The 19,160-nt window shown below is 42.9% G+C and overlaps 1 protein-coding gene across 3 annotated transcripts in view; it reads right to left on the minus strand.

The window, feature by feature from the left end:
- Nucleotides 1–18,011: 18,011 nt before the first annotated feature.
- LOC123762149 (phosphatidylinositol phosphatase PTPRQ) overlaps nucleotides 18,012–19,160 on the minus strand; it is a 190,335-nt gene continuing 189,186 nt past the window's right edge. For all 3 annotated transcript variants that reach the window (XM_045748528.2, XM_045748527.2, XM_045748525.2), the window contains one exon: nucleotides 18,012–18,090. In XM_045748528.2, the coding sequence (XP_045604484.1) occupies nucleotides 18,050–18,090 (41 nt within the window). In that variant the 3' untranslated portion in view covers nucleotides 18,012–18,049. The remainder of the gene's footprint in view (nucleotides 18,091–19,160) is intronic.

Genomic DNA, 19,160 nt, shown 5'->3' on the forward strand with positions numbered 1-19,160 from the left:
GTTGCACTCCAGGCATGGGAAAAGGTTTTTCCCTGACGGCGACTTGGACTTCCCCGTTCACGTAGGGACAATCCAGGTGGACTCTGGCGAGAGGGTATGGAGTGGTAGCAGTTAGGTCAGTGATGAAGACAGTTTCTCCGGTGTAGGTGATGTTGGGCACAGCCGACTTCAAGATGATCGATTGAAGAGCCGCTGTGTCCCTCAAGATCTTCAATTTGAAACGTCCCTCCGGATTTGAATCGTTGGCAGAGACAGTTCCAGTATACAGGTGGTTACTGAAAAGAGAAAGATCATTAACATTAACACCAACATTCATCACAGGCTTACCGGACTTAGGAGGAGTTGGTTTGGGTCGTTGTTGGTCAGTGATTCCCTTGTATTGAGACTTACCACACTTGTCTATGGTATGTCCATAGAGTCTACAATACTTGCAGTACAGTTGTGAACCAGCTTGATCGGGGCTCACCTTCTCGTAACTGTACCACGACTTCTTACTGGAGGATGGTTCGGGTGTCAGCCGGTGGATGAGGCTGTAAGTGTCAGCCGACTTAGCACACTTCAGGTAGTCGGTTTCTTCTTTATCTGCTAAGTAGAGGCGGACAGGAGGCGGCACACGTCTCAAGAATTCTTCAACAAGCATCAGGTTGACGAGTTCTGTAAAAGTAGAGACATGTGCTGCTTCCAGCCATTTCATCAAATACCTCCGTTTCGTGTTAGCAAACTCAAGGAAGGTAGTGGTACTTGCCTTCAGGTGGTCACGGAATTTCCTTCTATAACTTTCTGTGGAAAGTAGGTAGGCGTCCAACACTGCTTGTTTCAGAGTGTGGTAGTCATTCTCAGACGCCAAAGTACTGAGTGTGACTGCAGCTCTACCTGTAAGATGGACTCTGAGAAGTGTGGCCCATTGGTCGACAGGCCAACTGAGTTGATTAGCAAGGGTTTCAAAGGTGGTGAAAAACACATCAACTTCTGCTTCTACAAAGGATGGCATTAACTTACTTGCATGTGATATATTAAAGCTGACGGGAAGATTGGCAGTAGCTTGCTGGCGTTGAGTGAAGTGTGAAGTTTCCAAGGCGATTTCACGTTGACGACACTCTAGAGCCAGAGTCGCTTGTTGCTTGTCATGTTCGCGTTGCATCTCCAACTCGCGTTGTTTGGTTTCAAGCTGTTCTCGTTCCCGTTCACGGAGTAATGCAAACTCACGTTCCTTGAGGGCGATTTCACGTTCTTGTTCGTCTCTTCGTATGGCAGCTGCTCGTTCTTGTTGTTCGAGGGCTTCCCTTTGCTGTTTGCGTTCAATCTTGGCCAGCTCTAGTTTGAGTTTCAGCGTTGCCAAGTCAGGTTTATCTGCAATATAGTAAGTTTCATGAGTTTCAGAGTCTATCTTACCTTGCTCTAAATAGTAATCCAGCAACAGGTTGTGTAGGTCATTTTTGTTGGCTTGGTAGGGAACTTCTAGTTGATACTCATGTGCAAGAGTTTGTAATTCAGTCTTCTTGGCACGACTTAAAGTCCCTATTTCACCTGCTGGATTTGTACGGAAAGCTTGGAGACGAAACATGGTGAAATTAGCAAATAAAGGTACACGAATATTCAATAGTGAATGTCAGAAACAGGACAACGTGGCAACTGATACCTATCCTGTGAGATCTTTAACAACTAAAGTTAAGTAAAAGATGTTAAATGATTAAATTAAATCAAGGGCGCAGGAAATCTTGTACCCGGTACTCATGTAAGAGGATAAGGGCAAGAAAATCCTACTAACAAATGAAACAGAGTTTCGAAAACAAATGAAACAGTTAAATGCTTCAAAAGTAAAATTGGTAGTCCAAGGATGTAGGCATACCTTGCCAAGTCTCTATAGGACATAAAGCAAGTTTTTCCTACTGAATTTAATATGATACTTACAGAATTAGCGAACTTTTGTGCTTTGAAAAGTAAGCTAATTCCCTACCGTTGTATGTATCATCATCTCTGACTGACGTGTAGGGGTGCGAGGTGTCAACTGGTGACTAGAACTGCTGCTGAGGTCCCAATTCAGCAACTAAAGTTCGAGCTAGAGGAACTATGGCCCTCTTTGTCCTCCTACAGTCAGATTGGGTACTCTTGACCCGGGGCAGACCACAGTACCAGGGTACCAATATGATGATCTGTCAAAAATGAGAAATATTCAAGGGACAAAGATGGTAAACACGAGTAATAACACGGAGGGAGAGATGACCAATTAAGAGTATGACTGAGGCCTACAGTCACCACGTAATCCAAAGTTGTCTCACCTTCACCATATGTTACTCTCGTAATGCACAATACACCGCACCTTATAAAAAATGAAATTGAATATGAAAAATAGTAAAGCTACGTTAACAAAGTTAAATACGCTTACCATAAATTACCACTTGGCACCAGTACCTGAGTGAAGCTCCTAGGACAGGCCCCCATATAACTTGTGACGGTAACGCGTTGGTGTTCGGCTGTTTAAGGCTAGGGGTATGGCCTCGTCACATAGTTATAAAAAAAAATAGAAAAAACTGGAACTTCGTCTGTGGTAAGGTAAGGAGAAGACACACAAAACACAAGTAAACTTTAACAATGAAATTTTAATTACGTTAAATAAATCAAAACATGAGTAAAATGGACAAACAAATTCTTATAATAAAATCAATCCATCAAAATAATAAGAATAATTAAATGACACAATGAAAAGTTACGTTAAGACAAAATAACAAGAAGTGCAATACAAAAATAAATGTAAGGTGCTGGAATATTGGCTTTAAGCTACCACCTCTCTCAGTACACGCTAACGTCTAGCCGGGAGGAGTGTTAACCGTGGAAGCACTGAATATTCTGAGGTCTGAGGTCGTGGCGACCCCAGACATCAAGTAGTATGGGGGGGGCGAGTGCAGGTGCAGCCAGACCGGCGACCAATCAGCGGAGCCGGTAGTAAGACAGGTAGTTTGGCGGTTTGAGTCTGAGCAGGTGTCCGTGGCTGCATACGTTTTGCTCTCTGGCAAACCTCGCTGGTGTTGTTGTCGTTGTTGGACCTTTCTTCCATAGTAGTTTTATATATTTTTAACGACGTAATTGTGGAGGGAAGAGCAGGCTCAATCTCTTGAAGGAGATTATCGTCACACTACACACACACACACACACCACAACCAACACACATACACACACCACAACCACCACCAAACACACCACAACCAGCACACACACACACACACACACACCACAACCACCACCAAACACACCACAACCTACACACACACACACACCACAACCACCACCAAACACACCACAACCAGCACACACACACACACACACCACAACCACCACCAAACACACCACAACCAACACACACACACACACACACACACACACCACAACCACCACCAAACACACCACAACCAACACACACACACACACCACAACCACCACCAAACACACCACAACCAGCACACACACACACACACACACACCACAACCACCACCAAACACACCACAACCAGCACACACACACACACACACACACCACAACCACCACCAAACACACCACAACCAACACACACACACCACAACCACCACCAAACACACCACAACCAACACACACACACACACACCACAACCACCACCACACACCACAAACACCAGCACACACCACAAACACCACCACACACACCACAACTACAACCACACAACAAAACCACCACCAAACAAACCACAACCACCACCACACACCCCAAAACCACCACACAGACCACAACCACTACACACACAAAATATCCCAAACATCCAAAATCCGACGCTTGAGCCATATTCTGCCTCTCTGCGGGGATTCGCAGTTTGAAATTCCGACTTTTTATACTGAAAATATGTCAATTACTGAAAGCGGCGGTGGGTCACATTTTGCCAAAATCCCCCTGCAGTTTTCAAAATATCCCAAGCAACCCAAATTCGACGCCTGAGCGATATTTTGGAGCCAAATGCTGGCTCACTGCACGTATTCGCAGTTTGTAATTCCGAATTTTTTATACCGAAAATATGCCAATTTCTGAAAGCGGCGGTCGATCATCTTTTGCCGAAACCCCAAAGCAGTTATCAAAATATCCCAAACATCACAAATTCGACGCCAGAGCCATATTTTGGAGCCAAATTCAGGCTCTCTGCCCGAATTCGCAGTTTAAAATTCCGACTTTTATTCCGAAAATATGCCATTTACTGAGAGCGGCGGTGGGTAACATTTTGCCAAACCCCCCGTGCAGTTTTAAAAATATCCCAAACATCCCAAATTCGACGCCTGAGCCATATTTTGGTGCCAAGTTCAGGCTCTCTGCACGTATTAGCAGTTTGAAATTCCGACTTTTTATAGTGAAAATATGCCAATTACTGAAAGCGGCTGTCGGTTACATTTTGCCCAAACCCCCCTGAAGTTTTCTAAATATCCCAAACATCCCAAATTCTACGCCTGAGCCATGCTTTGCAACCAAATTCTGGCTCTCTGCACGTATTCGCAGAGAGCCATATTTCGCAGTTTGAAATTTCGATTTTTTATGCTAAAAATATGCCAGTTATTGAGGCGGCGGTGGGTCACATTTTGCCCAAACCTCCTTCCTGTTTTCAAGATATCCCAAACATTCCGAATTCGAAGCCTGAGCCATATTTTGGAGCCAAATTCTGACTCTCTGCACGTATTCGCAGTTTGAAATTCCGACTTTTTATACCGAAAACATGACAATTACTGAAAGCGGAGGTCAGTCATATATTGCCCAAACTCCCCTCTGCAGTTATCAAAAATCCCAAACATCCCAAATTCGACGCGTGAGTCATAATATGAAGCCAATTTATGGCTCTCTGCCCGTATTCGCAGTTTGAAATTCCGACTTTTTATACCGAAAATATGAAAATTACAGAGAGCGGCGGTGGGTCACATTTTGCCAAAACCCACCCTGCAGTTTTCAAAATATTCCAAACATCCCAAATTCGACGCCTGAGCCATATTTTGGAGGCAAATTCTGGCTCTCTGCACGTATTCGCAGTTTAAAATTCCGACTTTTTATACCGAAAATATGTCAATTACAGAGAGCGGCGGTGGTCACATTTTGCCAACCACCCCCCCCCCCCCCCCGCAGTTTTCAAAATATCCCAAACATCCCAAATTCGACGCCTGAGCCATATTTTGGAGCCAAATTCTCGCTTTCTGCACTTATTAGCAGTTTGAAAGTCTTACTTTTTATACTGAAAGTACGCCAATTACTGAAAACTGCGGTGGGTCACATTTTGCCCAAACCCCCCTGCAGTTTTCTAAATATCCCCAACATCCCAAATTCTACACCTGAGCTATACTTTGCAACCAAATTCTGGCTCTCTGCACGTATTCGCAGTCTGAAATTTCGAATTTTTATACCGATAATATGCCAATTACTGAGAGCGGCAGTGGGTCACATTTTGCCCAAACCTCCCTGCAGTTTTCAAAATATCCCAAACATCCCAAATTCGACGCCTGAGCCATATTTTGGAGCCAAATTCGAGCTCTCTGCACGTATTCGTAGTTTGAAATTTCGACTTTTTATACCGAAAAAAGGTCAATTACTGAAAGCGGCGATGGGTCGCATTTTGCCCAAACCCCCCTGCAGTTAACAAAATATCCCAAACATCCCAAATTCGACGCCTGAGCAATATTTTGGAGCCAAATTCTGGCTCTCTGCACGTATTCGCAGTCTAAAATTCCGACTTTTTATACCGAAAATATTTAAATTACTGAAAGCTGCAGTGGGTCACATTTTGCCCAAACCCCCCTGCAGTTTTCAAAATATCCCAAACAACTCAAATTCGACGCTTGAGCCATATTTTGGATCCAAATTCTGGCTCTCTGCACGTATTTGCAGTTCGAAATTCCGAGTTTTTATACCGGAAATATGTCAAATACTGAAAGCGGCGGTTGGTCACATTTTGCCAAAACCCCCCTGCAGTTTTCAAAATATCACAAACATTCCAAATTCGACACCTGAGCCATATTTTGGAACCAAATTCTGACCCTTTGCACTGAATCGCAATTTGAAATTCGGGCTTTTTATACCGAAATTTCGCCAATTACTGAAAGCGGCGGTGGGTCACATTTAGCCCAAACCCCAATGCAGTTTTCAAAATATCACAAACATCTCAAATTTAACGCCTGAGCCATATTTTGGATCCAAATTAGTGCTCTCTGCACGTATTCACAGTTTGAAATTCCGACTTTTTATACCAAAATATGCCAATTACTGAAAGCGGCGGTGGATCACATTTTGCCCAAACCCCCTGCAATTTTCAAAATATCCCTAACATCCCAAATTCGACGCCTTAGCCATATTTTGGAGGCAAATTCTGGCTCTCTGCACGTATTCGCAGTTTAAAATTTCGACTTTTTATACCGAAAATACGCCAATTACTGAAAGCGGCGGTGGGTCACATTTTGCCCAATCCTCCCTGCAGTTATCAAAATATCCCAAACATCCAAAATCCGACGCCTGAGCATTATTTTGGAGCCAAATTCAGATTCACTGCACGGATTCGCAGTTCGAAATTCCGACTTTTATACCGAAAATATACCATTTACTGAAAGGGTCGGTGGGTCACATTTTGCCAAAACCCCCCCTGCAGTTTTTAAAATATCCCAAATATCCCAAATTCGACCCCTGATCCATATTTTGGTGCCAAGTTCTGGCTCTGCACGTATTAGCAGTTAGAAATTCCGACTTTTTATACAAGTCTGAATTATACAAGAAAATTATACAAGAAATTCCGACAAGCACAATTCGTTACTTAAAACAGAATCTTACAACTCTGGTTTAGCTTGTATACATAGACTTGAATTCGCAGTATATTTATTTATTTTTACAACAGCATACAACGGGTTATGAAAATACATACATTGGTACATTGCATTGCAAAGGCACTATACTATATACATATATATATTGTTGCTAAGTCGAGCAACAAATATTTTGCATAGAACAACAAATGAGATTGGGAAAGCAGTAATGCCACCTCTACTAGATAGAAAAAAATGTTCCCCGTACACACCCTGTGTGTAATAATGGACCCCATACCGACCCTGTGGGCGGTAGTGGACCCCTTACTAAAACTATGGGTGGTAGTGGACCCCATACCAACCCTATGGGCGGTAGTGGACCCCCATACCATTTATTTTTTCCAGCACACTTTATACTTTACTCCAGATTACTATTAAATTTTAATCTAAGTGTTTTTCCCCCAACCTTGCCCGAAACGCTATGCGTATTAGTTGCGTTAGGTATTGTATGTACTAGCTCCATCTATAAATCCAACATTATGTTTATAACTCTGCATTTATGTATGTACTTTTCCTGAATAAAATATTATTATTATTATTATTATTATTATTATACCAACCCTGTGGGTGGTAGTGGTCACCATACTAAAATTATGGGCGGTAGTGGACCCGATACAAACCCTATGGGTGGTAGTGGACTTCATAGCGATCCTGTGGGTGGTAGTGGACTTCATAGCGATCCTGTGGGTGGTAGTGGACCACATACCAACCCTATAGGCGGTAATGGACCCCATACCGACTCTGTTGGCGGTAGTGAACTCCATATCGAGCCTGTGGGCGGTAGTGGACCCCCCATACATATCCCCCTGGGCGGTAGTAAACCCTAAATACTAATCCTGTGGGCGATACAGAATACTATACTCATCCTGTGGGCGATAGTGGACCCCATACCCATCCTGTGGGTGGTTGTGAACCCCATACTCATCCTGTGAATGATAGGGATCCCCAAACCCATCCTGTAGGCGGTAGTGGACCCCATACCCATCCTGTTGGCGGTAGTTTACCCTATACGCATCCTATGGGCAGTAATGGACCCATGCTCATCCCGTGGACGGTAGTGGACACCATACGCGTCCTAAGGGTGTAGTGGACACCATACGCGTCCTAAGGGTGGTAGTGGACCCCATGCTCATCCTGTCGGCGGTAGTTGACCATATACCCATCCCGTGGGCGGTACTGGACCCTTTACTATCCTGTGGGCGGCAATGGATGCCATTCACACCCTGTGGGCGGTAGTGGACCCCATATCTATTCCGTGGGCGGTATTGGACCCCATATACTAATCCTGTGGGCGATACTGGACCCCATACTCATCGTGTGGGCGGTATAGAGAAAGCCATACACCTCCTGTGGGCGGTAGTGGAACATATACCCATCCAGTGGGCGGTAGCGGATCCCATACTCATCCTGTAATGATAATGGTCTCCATACCCATCCAATGGGTAGGTGTGAGCCCAAACCATCCTACAAGTTTTTTTTTTTAATTTTTTTTTTTACATGCAAAGCATGCAACTTAAATACAATAAAAACAACACAGAATACAGAACAGAACAAAAGAAAACAATAGACCACCGGCCAGAAGGGCCGACAGCATGACACAATAAACCACAAACACGATAAAGACAGAAAAATACAGCATACAACAAGGTATAATACAATGGCATACAAGGTATAATACAACAAGATATAATACAATGGCAAAGTATAATATAATGGCAAACTAGCAAGCACAGTAACATCACAAAACAAAACCGTCATAAAACAAAACATACATCAAAGGCACAACAGGGAACATAACAGTACAAACACAATACATCCCAAACAAAACAAAGAACAAACACGTACAACAGGTAAAGCACGCCATAACAAACGGAAGGCAAAACAAAATGGCACAACCGAACAAAGAGCACTCACCAACAGCCTGAAGGGCACACAATGACATACACAAGCGCATACGACATCCACAACCGAACACACAAATACACAGGAACCGCACACCCACCCACCAGTCATACAAAGGAAACCTACAACATACACCGGAGCACGCAGAAACCGGGAAACAAAACCCACCCCACCCACTCACACACACACACCCCATCCGCACCGTACACAACAGGAAACACAGAATACACAGAAATCATTTTCGAGGAACAGCGTGAGAAATGTACTTCTCCGGGAAAACAGCGGAAGGATACTTCGCCTTGTAAGCTTCCCAGACCAAATCTTCAAGGTCGGTAGGGTTTTCGATCCCCCTCTCCCGAGGGGAGAGGATAAACTCAGGAACATCTATATCGGGCGGCATCGGCCAACGCCCGAGGTCACTGACGCAAGTCGCATAACGAGGCCGGGGAGTGCCACCCACGCCCATCAAGGAAGCAGACGACATTGGAGAAGTGGACGAGGGCCGCCGAGACTGCCACGAAGTCGCACACATAGGAGCAGGTGCCGGACGACGAGACTGTAGCACCTCCATGGATACCGCAGGAGACACAGAAGAGACTGCTGGAGACGGAAGAGGCGGCAAGACCGCTGCCGAGGAAACGGGTAACGAGGAAGGGGCCACAGAACTCTCAGAGCGAACATCCTTTCTCAACACCATCACCAGGCCACCCCGCTCACCACCAACCACAGCAGGGGGAACCACTCCCCACGAAGAACCGGAGCCACCCCACGCAGGCGACGCACCTGAAGCAGGACCCTCGGACACCAGACCAGGAGGGGAGGCCGAAACACCGGCACCGGCATCCTCAGGCAAGTGTACCTCAGCCACCACCGTAGTGTGCACCATATCCGGAGCCACTCCACCGTCAACGGAAGGACGACACTCGTCGAAGTCGCCAACTTCAGCCCACGCAGAAGAACGCCGGGAACACTTAGGCTCGGGCCGCACATCATGAGACCCGGAGGCAGACTCAGCGACCCGCGCAGCACCAGCCGAGCGAACCGACGCACGCCGCAGTACGGCAGCCTCCTCAACCACACGGGGCACCAGGCCAGGCACAGGAGGGAATGCCGGATCCACCCCAGCTCCCAGCACAGCCGGAACAGACGGCGAGGGTGCAGGGACCGGGACAGACACAGCAGAGGAAGAGCTGGAAGACGAGTTATCCGAGCAAACGGCAGTTGGCAGTTGGAAGAGGCTCAGGGACACCAGCCGGAGCAGGCGGAGCACTAGGCGAGGACACAACCTCCGGAGGACATGCGGCAACAACAGGGGGCGCAACAGGCGGAGCAACAGCTGATACAGAGGGCACCTCCTTAGCCGAAGAGACGTCCACACCCACCGAATCATCCCCCACAGGAAGGGGCGGAAAATCCTCCTCACTGAAGAGATTCACTGGTGCAACAGCAGGCGCAGAACAGGCAGCAGCCTGATGGCCCAAAAGACCACAACGATAACACGTCCGCGGCTGACGGGCGTAAAACACCCGAACGTTGTACCCCATAAGGCGCACAGAGGACGGAATATCTGCCCGGAGTCTCATGCCCAGGGTGCAAATGTTAGACCTCACAACCTTAAGAGGACTATAAGACACCACGTTCACCCTCACACTAACAACTGCACCAAACCGGCCGAAATACCGCCGTAGCAGAGCCTCTGGAAACTCCAAGGGAGCCCCATGCACACTGATGTAAGTAAGTGCACCACTTCTATCAGAGAGGGTTACAGTGCCCGCACCATCCGGCAGGGGTAGTGTCCGCCCCTCGTATCGCCGGAGAAAATCGCCATATGCCACCTCCTCAGCGAACATCACAATTGCCCTACGGGCCGTTACCAACTCGACCCCATAAATTGCAAACACAGGGACAGAGAACATTTCACAAGCCAGGGCAATTTCCGGGTAACCAGTCCGCACAGAGAACTCTAGTCCCACAGACTGAGCCCGGACGACAGGGGGTAGAGGGACCCCCATCGTAACGCCACGTCAGCACAGGCGAGCAGAGACACACCCGCCCCCAACCGGCCGAAACTGGCAAACAACACCAACTGCTGGAGCGCCGATGCAACACGTCTGTCCCCTATCGAAGCTAGGGCCAGACTCAACCATCCTACAAGTGGTATGGACCCCTTACCCACCTAACAGGTGGTAGTGGACCGCATTCCCCCTTCCTACAGTTGGTTGTCGACCCCATACCATCCTGTTTGCAGTAGGTTAGCCCATAAATATTCCACCGTAACATTGTTTTCTGTAGACGTTCCTACAATATATTCTCTTATTATTTTCAAAGCACAAACTTGTGTATATAATGTTGATTGGTGAAGCACTCTTATAAGAAGCACTGTAATAATTTACAGTGCTTCTTATAATTTACTGAGATCAACTAACATTTCTCAAAACGAAACTATGAGTCTTCAATAGGAAGTAGCTTATCCCTAATATTCTAATAGCATGGACAATAGTAGATAAATTTTACAACACATGTGGGACTGGAAAATAATCTTTTCACTAAAATTTAACCAATCGATATTATTCTGCTGAAGTACAGCGATATGAGACGCAAATTGGTATGTGAGGAAAAGTTAGTACCTTGGAAAAATAAAACTGGGGAAATACCACATAGGTACTATATACATTAGCAAAATAAGGACTATAAGCATTTAACCATATATGTGCTGACTTGTGCGAGAACGGGTTGCTACACCACAGGTCAAGGTCCGAGGGCTAAGATATATTAGAGAAGACTGTAATTCACAATGACCCATTATATGCAGCTCGTTCAGCTCATGCGGGTATGGAACTAATATTAACAAGCCTGTGTTATGACCTAAGATAGCCTGTAGAAACGAGTCTACCAGTGAGATTTATTCTGCATACCTGACCAGAGATTGAGAGGTCAGCGGAGTGAAATAAAATGAATAAACGTCAGTGCACTCATGCCATTGAAAGAATACGAACAGAGAACTCATGATATTGAAATAATACGAACTGAGAACTCATGACATTGAAAGAATACGAACAGAGAATGAGCGACTGATAAAAGTGACATAGAATGAGATGTCTACAGTTTGTGATGAGACCTGATGCTGGTAGACATGGTAATGTCATTTGAATTACTGCAGTCGTTAGGGATGGTTGTACTTCGTTGATCTCCAGGAAGAAGGGAGAAGTACCCAATGTTGATGTTGAAGTGAAAGCTACTTGTTTTCAAGTGTTAGGAAGCTATTGGGGATGTTGTACACCATTTCTCTGTGATGTGAAGATATTAGAGATGACTTGGAACCGAATGGGTGGTCGTGCCTGTATGTGTATCCTCTAATATGTGTATTCCTTCTAGAGGAGGGAAATAAGCAGGCATTTCTGTGTGAAGCCTGCCTGGCGACTTCGTGTACTCAAGTCAGGACTGGAGGAAGCTTGGTGAAGCAATCCTAAAGCGATTTTATGTGCGATCTGAGTGAGCACCCCCCACGTCATAGATTTCTGTGGTTTGTATGGGAGAAGTTTGTGAAGGAACTTCACACCAGAGGAGGAGTATAAGCTGAACTCCAAGTTGAACTGCCTGGCGGAGCAGGACTTCCATTGAGGAGTGGAACTCCATTGACATTGTAAATCTTCAGGTAGTGTAGGGAACTGCACGTCTCTTGTGTGAAGCCGTTGGAGGAGCTTCCCTGACATTCGAGGAGACTTCATGTGCAGCAGATTGGAGGAACTGCAGGAGTACCTTTCCTGAATTCCGAGGACCCAAACAGATGTTTGTAGTAGTGGGCTTCGAAGATTAGAACAGGATCATATGGACACGTTGATGTTTAAGGGAGTACTTGATTGCTTTTTGGCATGAAAGGCGCAGTGCAAGGTGAGAGATTGATGTCTTTTTACAGTAGAAGATATATGAATATTTTTGAGCCATGTATTTCATCATAAAGTAGTGAAGGGGGCAGTAGATGGTGAGCTAAGGAATGAGCAGCATCCTAATATGGTTATAAAATAGAGACCTAAGGGAATATTGGAGTGTTATCAGTTGGTAGCAGCCTAGGAGGTTGCTACCAACCTCCTAGGCTGCTATATATATAGGTTATATATATATATATATATATATATATATATATATATATATATATATATATATATGTATATATATATATATATATATATATATATATATATATATATATATATATATATATATATATATATATATATATATATATATATGTATATATATATATATATATTTTATTAAATATGACCGAAAAAGTAAGATTAATAATTCTAACACGAATTTTCTCAATCTTTCGTACATTATGCTTCACTGTTGGAGGTAAATCAAAAATCACTTCTCCAAAATTCATTTTTATTTCTAGTCTGACGCGACACGGGCGCGTTTCGTAAAACTTATTACATTTTCAAAGACTTCACAAATACACAACTGATTAGAACTTGCGTTTCCCTGATTTTATATCTACATTTGAGTGAGGTGGGAAGGGTGATGTGGCATTACATTTGAGTAAGGTGGGAAGGATGATGTGGCATTAGAGGATATTAATAGGGTATTAAAAGTATCAACACAAGACAGAACACGAAACAATGGATATTGAATAGAAGTGTTTGTAGAAAGCCTATTGGTCCATATTTCTTGATGCTTCTATATTGGAGCGGAGTCTTGAGGTGGGTAGAATATAGTTGTGCAATAATTGGCTGTTGATTGCTGGTGTTGACTTCTTGATGTGTAGTGCCTCGCAAACGTCTAGCCGCCTGCTATCGCTGTATCTATCGATGATTTCTGTGTTGTTTACTAGGATTTCTCTGGCGATGGTTTGGTTATGGGAAGAGATTATATGTTCCTTAATGGAGCCCTGTTGTTTATGCATCGTTAAACGCCTAGAAAGAGATGTTGTTGTCTTGCCTATATACTGGGTTTTTTGGAGCTTACAGTCCCCAAGTGGGCATTTGAAGGCATAGACGACGTTAGTCTCTTTTAAAGCGTTCTGTTTCGTGTCTGGAGAGTTTCTCATGAGTAGGCTGGCCGTTTTTCTGGTTTTATAGTAAATCGTCAGTTGTATCCTCTGATTTTTGTCTGTAGGGATAACGTTTCTATTAACAATATCTTTCAGGACCCTTTCCTCTGTTTTATGAGCTGTGGAAAAGAAGTTCCTGTAAAATAGTCTAATAGGGGGTATAGGTGTTGTGTTAGTTGTCTCTTCGGAGGTAACCTCCGAAGAGACAACTAACACAACACCTATACCCCCTATTAGACTATTTTACAGGAACTTCTTTTCCACAGCTCATAAAACAGAGGAAAGGGTCCTGAAAGATATTGTTAATAGAAACGTTATCCCTACAGACAAAAATCAGAGGATACAACTGACGATTTACTATAAAACCAGAAAAACGGCCAGCCTACTCATGAGAAACTCTCCAGACACGAAACAGAACGCTTTAAAAGAGACTAACGTCGTCTATGCCTTCAAATGCCCACTTGGGGACTGTAAGCTCCAAAAAACCCAGTATATAGGCAAGACAACAACATCTCTTTCTAGGCGTTTAACGATGCATAAACAACAGGGCTCCATTAAGGAACATATAATCTCTTCCCATAACCAAACCATCGCCAGAGAAATCCTAGTAAACAACACAGAAATCATCGATAGATACAGCGATAGCAGGCGGCTAGACGTTTGCGAGGCACTACACATCAAGAAGTCAACACCAGCAATCAACAGCCAATTATTGCACAACTATATTCTACCCACCTCAAGACTCCGCTCCAATATAGAAGCATCAAGAAATATGGACCAATAGGCTTTCTACAAACACTTCTATTCAATATCCATTGTTTCGTGTTCTGTCTTGTGTTGATACTTTTAATACCCTATTAATATCCTCTAATGCCACATCATCCTTCCCACCTTACTCAAATGTAATGCCACATCACCCTTCCCACCTCACTCAAATGTAGATATAAAATCAGGGAAACGCAAGTTCTAATCAGTTGTGTATTTGTGAAGTCTTTGAAAATGTAATAAGTTTTACGAAACGCGCCCGTGTCGCGTCAGACTAGAAATAAAAATGAATTTTGGAGAAGTGATTTTTGATTTACCTCCAACAGTGAAGCATAATGTACGAAAGATTGAGAAAATTCGTGTTAGAATTATTAATCTTACTTTTTCGGTCATATTTAATAAAATATGTCTACAGGAAAGACTGCTACCAAAATATACTAATATATATATATATATATATATATATATATATATATATATATATATATATATATATATATATATATATGTCGTACCTAGTAGCCAGAACGGACTTCTCAGCCTACTATTCAAGGCCCGTTTTGCCTAATAAGCCAAGTTTTCATGAATTAATTGTTTTTCGACTACCTAACCTACCTAACCTAACCTAACCTAACTTTTTCGGCTACCTAACCAAACCTAACCTATAAAGATAGGTTAGGTTAGGTTAGGTAGGGTTGGTTAGGTTCGGTCATATATCTACGTTAATTTTAACTCCAATAAAAAAAAATTGACCTCATACATAATGAAATGGGTAGCTTTATCATTTCATAAGAAAAAAATTAGAAAAAATATATTAATTCAGGAAAAGTTGGCTTATTAGGCAAATCGGGCCTTGCATAGTAGGCCAAAAAGTGAGTTCTGGCTACTAGGTACGACATATATATATATATATATATTTATTTATTCATGTGTATGTTTTTATGTATTAAATGTTTTATACGTTAGTTGTTTTTTTTTTGCTCTTGTTCTTGTGAGGCTTCCTGGCTAGTGAGAGGGAGAGAGAGCGACAGGGTTGCAGATTGAGTGATAGTGGACAATAACTCATAAAGGAGAATTTAAGAAATCATCCCAGAATAAAGAGAGTGCAGGGGAGACATGGCGGCTCGGGAGTGGGTGTGCACTCATGACAAAGAGGCAGTGTGAGCCGTACCCCTAAATAAAGGGGGTACTTTGTAGCTGCCTGTGGCATGGGAGATTGGGTGAAGGTACTTAATACCCTAAAACTCCTGTTTAGGGGGGAGGAAAATATTTAAATTCCCTCGTAAATAATGTTAAAAAAAGTTTTTGATATAATGTCCCTATATAACTAATGTTTTTCTATGTGCAATTATATGTACGTTATTTCCTAAATAGAAATATGTATGCAAGTTACAGCTATTAATGCCATTAATAAGTTGAGTGATATATTTATTTTACTAATAAGGAATAATAAATGAAACAACATTTTCTTTACACTTGAAATATTTTTTGGTAATATGCTCATTAACATAAGATATACAATTAAACACAAGATATATTTGTACAGATACATACACAAAGAAAAAACTATTTCATTGTTATAAATGTTGCTGGCTTGTTGACCGATCTAGACAGGCAATCCGTTGGACGATGAGGCAGGTGCAAATGTGGCATTAGACACATTAGTTAGGAAGGCAAGACACCCCCCATGTGCCGTTGGCTGCAGTCCTACTCAGTATCCTCACACACACACATTCATTCTGTCTCACTGCTTGACATATTCCTGGTCTTATCCTCTATCTTTTATTCTTATTAATGTTGAATCAGAAATAATTTTGATATAGATTGCTAAATGTGATGGGTTCAAACCATAAATTTTTACATGAAAAATTATATACGATAAGCTCTGTGGGCGAATCTTATGTAATAGTAGTACGGAAAATCTTAGAAAGGATGTAACGGCAATTGGTGTGTTGGGATGGGCAGCTGATGATGATGGTAGGAAAGTGTGAGCAGGTGAAAGGAGGGTGAAATAGTTGGAGAGAAGAGCAAGGTAACAGGTGTGGAGGAGACTAATCTTAGTACACAGCCTTTCACTCCTGAAGGTTGGTGCTCACCCAATGGCACTTTTATGTCTGTCACAGAAACCCTCTGTATCCATATTCCATACACTCCATTCCATTAAAAATAGTTGACTATAAATGAGGATAGTTTTCATGAAAATGAGGTCTTCGGGGAGGGAGGCTGGCAGGATACAGCAGCTACAGCAGAGGGCAGAGTCCCGCTAGTCCATGTGGAGTATAGACCCACGGTCCATCTAATTACCCAAAATTACCCAAACTTACTCAAAGCTACACAAAGCTTCCTAGCAATACGTTAGTAATGAATAAATGTAATATATTTATTCATTTTAATGTTGGTGCTGAATGTAGAACATGAAAAACATATTTTTACTCTGAAAAAGTATCATTTATTACGAAATTATACGAAAATAAGGAGCTGGTGACGCCAAAGCAAGTCGACGGTCCAAGCGACAATGTTTGCTGGCATTTATGCCTCCTGTACCTTCCTAACCTAACCAACCTACCCAAACATAACATAACCTAACCTAACTAGACCTAACCTATCCAAACATACCTTAATATGACCTCTAGGGAACAATATATCTTGAATAATTTGTTCATCTTGGATAAGTCGCGCCACAACATTGTTGCTTGGAGTGTCGACTTCATATGGCCTCTCATGCCACTTAGTTTCGTCGAATTTCGTTTAAAATTTATATTATTTCAGAGTAAAAATATATTTTTTTCATGTTCTACATTCAACATCAACAATAGAGTGAGTAAATATATCATATTTCTTCATTACTTACGTAATACTAGGAAGCTTTGGGTAACTTTGAGTAAATTTGGGTAGTTTTGGGTAATTAGACAGACCGTAGACCCGCTCTCACCCACCACACCGAACGACTATGGTAGACACACCAACAAACTCTTACCCTCTTTACACACACACTCTTCTTAGAAAAGACATGACAATACCATTGAGCATTTACAACAAAACCTGTCTCTACATATCCCCAACTGCTCCTTTCAGCACGCTGGACTTGTGATCCTGTGGTCCTGGGTTCGATCCCAGGCGCCGGCGAGAAACATTGGGCAGAGTTTCTTTCACCCTATGCCCCTGTTACCTAGCAGTAAAATAGGTACCTGGGTGTTAGTCAGCTGTCACGGGCTGCTTCCTGGGGGTGGAGGCCTGGTCGAGGACCGGGCCGCGGGGACACTAAAAGCCCCGAAATCATCTCAAGATAGATTCCACCACAAAATTAATTGACCCCACAGATCATTGTCTGAGAACACCCTGTATTTACCTAAAAAAAACTTCCTCCACAGACATGCTATGCTGGCTTGCCTAATTTGCGTAAAAAAATCAAGTCTGTGGGGTTATTCCCCCCTATTACACAGGTGATGATTAGGGGTCTTGGTGACAGGAATACAATCTTAACATAGTGTGACGCTGGTGATAACTGGTGGTCCGGGTTCTGTTGGAGGAATAATTTCGTCAAAATGGCATATATTATCGAAATAAATCGGTATTATATTATTTCAACACCGAGTAACATCAACTCATTTATAGCTTGAAACATAAAAAAAAAAAAAGTATCACATCTTCAAAACACTATCTTCGTCACAGTTACCATTGTCACCACACACTATCTTCATAACAGTACTCATCTTAACTACACACAATTGTTAGCACTATAGCAACCCTCAATACACCTATGGGGGTATTTTCCTAGCAGGCAGTAATGTTCTTTTAAATTTATTTAATTATTTAATTCTAGTTTATTGAACTTTCTTCAATATTGAACAATTACTTCAAAGTGGGTTGTATTTTAATATATATCCTGCTTGGTGTCTACCTGATCACAAGTTGGGGGGGGATTAATGTACATATATTCAATACCACAATTGGTGATTATAAATAGTCTACAGTATAATGTTTTACTATTAAAATGCAATGGTTAGTATTAAAGCAACAATGTGTTAATATAAGGTAATGGGTGGCCTCAGCTGTTTTGTCATTGTAACAAGAGAGCAGTACATAGTAGAACAACAAGAACATCATAACAGCATGAATAAATCACAGGCGAGGCCCCAAACAGATAACTCCAGACTATGGAAAAATTACACTGCTGTAGAGGTTAACTAGGGGGACAGGTCAACGGTCACCAAGTCACGAGGTGGTCAGAGTTAATGCCTTCATGATAATGTACAGGGATTAACCCCTCCACATCAAATGCACACCCTCATGTTCAGCAGAGGAGCAGATCATGGAAAGAGAACAGTAGATTGGGAGAAGCCCAGTAGGACGGTGTGGGTGGACAACGGGAGAGAACATCATCTCCAGGAGAATTGTGGAACACCATTGGAGTAAGTAGGGCTCTCTTGAACTAAAGCACCTCATCATTCAATTATTCTTTGCCTCGGTTAGGAAAGAGTCTATTTAATTGTTTCAAATAAAGTCATATATTGTCAAGTGTCATTAAGTGTGTATTAATGGTTCCTTGTCTTAGTGATACTCATCCTACCGTCCCCTTTGCCCTAGTGA

The sequence above is a fragment of the Procambarus clarkii genome, chromosome 34, assembly GCF_040958095.1.
Source record: "Procambarus clarkii isolate CNS0578487 chromosome 34, FALCON_Pclarkii_2.0, whole genome shotgun sequence".
Taxonomy (NCBI): domain Eukaryota; kingdom Metazoa; phylum Arthropoda; class Malacostraca; order Decapoda; family Cambaridae; genus Procambarus; species Procambarus clarkii.